This window comes from Penaeus japonicus, unplaced genomic scaffold (genome assembly GCF_977035675.1).
Source record: "Penaeus japonicus unplaced genomic scaffold, GWHDUDI00000001_assembly GWHDUDI00000029, whole genome shotgun sequence".
NCBI lineage: Eukaryota > Metazoa > Arthropoda > Malacostraca > Decapoda > Penaeidae > Penaeus > Penaeus japonicus.
The window spans coordinates 20,515,572-20,520,571 of NW_028234431.1; the positions used below are offsets into that span (position 1 = coordinate 20,515,572).

The 5,000-nt window shown below is 43.3% G+C and overlaps 1 protein-coding gene across 4 annotated transcripts in view; it reads right to left on the bottom strand.

Annotated features, from left to right (window-relative positions):
• The window catches only part of Oatp30B (Organic anion transporting polypeptide 30B), a 177,188-nt gene that overhangs the window by 7,248 nt on the left and 164,940 nt on the right, over window positions 1-5,000 (bottom strand). For all 4 annotated transcript variants that reach the window (XM_043016587.2, XM_043016589.2, XM_043016586.2 and 1 more), the window contains 7 exons: window positions 3,366-3,492; window positions 2,478-2,694; window positions 2,114-2,293; window positions 1,585-1,797; window positions 1,170-1,283; window positions 626-735; window positions 195-333 (listed from right to left, as the gene is read on the bottom strand). In XM_043016587.2, the coding sequence (XP_042872521.2) occupies window positions 195-333; window positions 626-735; window positions 1,170-1,283; window positions 1,585-1,797; window positions 2,114-2,293; window positions 2,478-2,694; window positions 3,366-3,492 (1,100 nt within the window). The remainder of the gene's footprint in view (window positions 1-194; window positions 334-625; window positions 736-1,169; window positions 1,284-1,584; window positions 1,798-2,113; window positions 2,294-2,477; window positions 2,695-3,365; window positions 3,493-5,000) is intronic.

The window sequence follows — 5,000 nt, forward strand, 5'->3', positions numbered from 1 at the left end:
GGATATCTATTTTTATGTACATAAAGAATCAATCTATCCATCACTAAAACTTCACTAAGCAGGTTGCAATTCTACCTCAGTCACAACCACATATAATCATGAATAAATAATCATAATGCAGACAAGATGCTAATCCACCCAACATAGCACTCCATGCCACTCCACAGAGCACCCCACCCTCTCTTATTCCTCACCTCTCACATCCTTGCCGTAGACGCGCTTGGTGGACAGGGTCGAGTGTCGCGAGCAGGTGGACGTCTGGGACTTTGTGCGCCGGTGACCTTTGTGGAACTCCTTCGTCTTCTCTTCCATTCTCACTTTCTCTTTCTCCTTCTGTTGTGTGGAGGGATGGGAGTTTGTACTAGGATCTCATATGTTAAAAGGAGCATGGTGAACATTAGTATCCCCTATATCACTTGTTATGATTAAAACACATGAAAAATTGTGTGAGGTATTCTTTCAGTCCACAATCTAACAATCTCTTTGTTGCCCTTTCCACTAACTGCCATCTTATCATACAAGAGCAACATAATATCACTCTACAGATGGTAAAGAAAATAAGAATATATAAACCACAAAAACAACCATTAAGAGATTAATTAATCCCATAAAATACCCTCTTCACCTTCAGTGTCTTGGGGAACATGAAGAACGGGATGGAAATCAAGAGCAGCATTAACCCACACAGCAGGAATCCCCCCCACCACATGCCGATCCAACGCGGGTGCTTGTGATCTGGGGGAGAGAGGGTGAGATCATTTTCATTAACACTTCAATCTTATTAAAACAAGTCTTGTGCTCGTGATCTACGAGGCCTGCTGGACAAAAAGAACAAGTAAAACAAATAAATATGATGAATGATGGAGATGATTTTTATCACAACTTGATTTTAATGAAAATATCTTTTACATCCATTAACGAAAGGATCTGTATATCAAGATTATGTAAAACAAACACATATTATGAAGAACAAAAGGAGAACTGTTGAGATTACACTGACTGAACTTGAATCATATAAGGCAATGCTTACTATGAAATCAATATACCATATATAAAACAAACATAAAAACAAGACAAATTTTCCAAAAGCAAATCCAGGACATAAACCCCCGAATATAAGACATTAGAGCAAGTCGTAAAAGGAGCCGTAAAAAGCGGCGGCGACTTACTGGCTTGCATGACCGACGTGTCAACGAACAAGGTGTCGACGTAGTAGGAAATGAGGTAAGCGCCAAGGAGGAATCCCAGAACAGGACCAAAGGCAACCATGGTGTAGATAATTCCTGGAATGGAAGTAGGTGTTCAGAATGGACATCATATCATTCAATCAAATGTAGTAAATAAATAAATAAACGTCTAACCTAACTTCTATGCTACAAACAGAGCGAACCGAGCTCCGAAAAGAGCGATAAATTCCTAATTCCACGAACCCTCCCGAATTTTTTAGCATTGATACATACACACACACACACACACACATTCAAAATCACAAATATACGCAAAGACGGATAAATCGGTCCCTGAATAAAATACCACGGAACAAAAGTCGGCTCCACACCCACTCCCACACACAGAGGCACCCACCTATATACATGGATGAGCTCTCCCTCTTGACGTGGTCGTCGATGTAGGTGGTTCCGAGCGTGAAGAGCGGCGAGCCGCCCGCGCCGAGCAGCAGCTGCGCCAGCATGAAGAACAGCACCGGCATCACGTTGCTGCGCGAGCCCTTGATGCAGTTGTCGGGCTTGCCGTACTGGATGCTGTTGTGCGAGCCCAGGGGCACGCCCTTGGACAGGTCTGGAGGTTGGACATTTGGAAAATTGCGTCAAAGAAGATCTTAGGGATTTCCATTCAATCAGGAAAAGGGTCTGTACTATAGAAAAAAAAGACTCGAAGGACTCACATAACTGTCAGTGAGCTGTCCAACTTATGTTCTAAATTATTAAAATAATGGAACTTACTTCAATATGGTTTATGGTTTCCTAAGTAAAATCAAACAAATGCATCACTTTCTCATAGTTTTTCATAATCAATCACTACAAGTAACGTTTATGACTAGATCTAAAGAAAATAATTCACTAAAAAAACCACCGTTCCCCCGCCGGCCACTCACCGGGCAGCGTTCCGAAGCCGAGGTCGGAGAGGCGCTCGGAGGTGTCGTCTCGCACGCGCGCATTCCGGCAGATGTGTTTCGAATCAGTGTCGTTGATGGTCTCCAATTCGATGGACCAGCGGTCGGAGATCAGCTGAGGCATCACGAACAGCATCGAGCCAATGCCCATGACGCAGCATCCTGGACACGGGAGGATAAGGGAAAATAGGTTAGATGTAATGTCAAGCGTTAAATCACGAAAAAAGGAGGTAACAAAAACGGGAAAATCTCCTTATAACAAAACCGTAAAGCCAATGCCGATGGTACAAACCAAAACAATAATAATCATCCCCCATGGCAACAGCCCGCAGGCGACGTCACTCACCGACGCCGATCCAGACGGGGATCCTTCTCTTGGAACCCAAATACGAAACGAAGATGACCGTGATGACGTTGCCGATCTCGTACATGGAGGAGATGACCCCCGTGAGCGAGGACGGGATCTCGTAGCGCTTCTCGATCGTGGTGATGACGGAGTTCAGGTAGCCCGACGCCAGGGCCTGCTGGATGGTCACCAGCACCGACAGCAGGAACACGAAGATCTGCGGCCGGGGAGAAAGGACTCGTTAAAGGACTTACGGAGGTACGCCAATATAATTAATATTAAAAAGCAAAAAAAAAGTAAACTAGGGAACATAATTCAAAGTAAGCGAAGAGGAAGTAAAAGATAAAAAGAATAATAACTTCAACATATCTTTGAAAGTAAGGGCACGAATATCTGTCTGCGAAGAGGTGTAAAAAATAGACAAATGATACTTTTAACACATTTTCCCTAAGTAGAGACACAAATAAATGTAGGTGAAAGGAATAAAAGAGATGAATGACCATTTCCCCTTTCCTTTCACCGTAAAGAGGTTAACTTGTCAGAGAAATATCGCCATCATTACCCGGAGGAAATGTGGTCATACCGCCATACAAGGGAAGCACCATCACTCTGAAAACACTATCTAGGCAGCTAATTCTTATGGCAATCATCCTCGCTATCAAAACCATTGAGTCCGAATCCTAAATAAAAGACAAAAACACGACCCCCCCAAAAAAAAAAAAAAAAAAAAAAAATAATAATAATAATAATAATAAAAATAAAAATAAATCGAATTTGCAAGCTTCTCGATAAACCCCCCAGAAATAATTGAAGGACATAATGTAGAGTAATACAACAACACCAACAAAGACAACAACAGTACAACAAAAGCCAAAACAAAACACTAACCTTAATGTTGGCCAGCTTCTGGAGGAAGGCGGGTCGGAAGGAGAAGAGTCCGCAGTCGTTCGAATCCTCCGGCGGGGCCACGGTCTTCGGGGCGCTGGTTGTCGTGTTGTAGCACACGCCACGGGAACTGCAAGGAAGCCAAGGCGAGTCAGAGCGGGTATTTAGGAAAGGAGTCAGAGCTAGCATTTAGGAAAGGAGTCAGAGCGGGTATTTAAAATGGGCTACAGCTTCGGGAGCAGGTATCTCGGTTTGTGTGTGTATTTGCACCATTTCCGAACGGTTAGTTGGTTAATTTGGTCTCTCCGAGTGAGTGGCTCACCACCGAGTGTGTATTTCTTTCTTAGTGCTAATTTATTTGTCTTTTTTAATGATTTGTCTGTAAACTTCTCTGTTTCTATGTGCTCCATTATCTGTCTATCACACACACACACACACACACACACACACACACACACACACACACACACACACACACACACACACACACACACACACACACACATACACACACATATATATATATATATATATTGTGTGTGTGTGTTATTTGTCTGTATGTTTACTTATCTATTCTTAACCATCTCTCTTCTTTCCGATTTCCCTCATCCCATTCCTTCCTTTCTGGTACAATCGATAAATCCTTATGAAAACCAGGTCATATTAAGAGGCTGAAATAACGACCCATAAGACCTCACGCGCGGGCCGGGGTCACCTAATTCGTGGCCATAGTGCACATACCACAGGGAGGGAAGTTTCCATACTCTGCATAATTACTTCTGAAGGTCAAAAGGTCAGGAGAACTTTTAAAAAACTGAACCTTGATCCTGGCGGACGAGGACCACAGAAAACGGGAATCTTTACGGTAACTCGCCTAGAATGCGGTTCTCTTCAATAACTATAATTTCTATCTTTAAAACTTGTGATATATTAGTATTTTTCAATACAAACAGATACCTTTTCTTCCCTGTTGTAAAAGCTTATTACTATCAATAAAAATGACGACACATTTAGCTACAGAAAAATGAGTTTACTCTGAAAACGGTCCAGAGGAAAGGCTAAAAGCTAATCAACATTGGATAAAAGGGAAGAAATTGATGCAATCAGAAGCTAATGAGGTCAGGTCAGACCGCTGCATGGCGTGGAGTCGACGGCTGCGTTAAGTCACGAAAACCATGAGACGCTATGGGGAGAAATTGAAAATTGGAGTGGAGAGAGAGAGAGAGAGAGAGAGAGAGAGAGAGAGAGAGAGAGAGAGAGAGAGAGAGAGAGAGAGAGAGAGAGAGAGAGAGAGAGAGAGAGAGAGAGAGAGAGAGAGAGAGAGAGAGAGAGAGAGAAGAGAGAGAGAGAGAGAGAGAGAGGAGAGAGAGAGAGAGAGAGAGAGAGGAGAGAGAGAGAGAGAGAGAGAGAGAGAGAGGAGAGAGAGAGAGAGAGAGAGAGAGAGAGGAGAGAGAGAGAGAGAGAGAGGAGAGAGAAGAGAGAGAGAGAGAGAGAGAGAGAGAGAGAGAGAGAGAGAGAGAGAGAGAGAGGGAGAGAGAGAGGGAGAGAGAGGGAGAGAGAGGGAGAGAGAAGGAACAACAAAGAAAAGGCAAAGAAACCAACCCTCCCTGAGAGGCAAACCCGCAACCAAAATCAGAC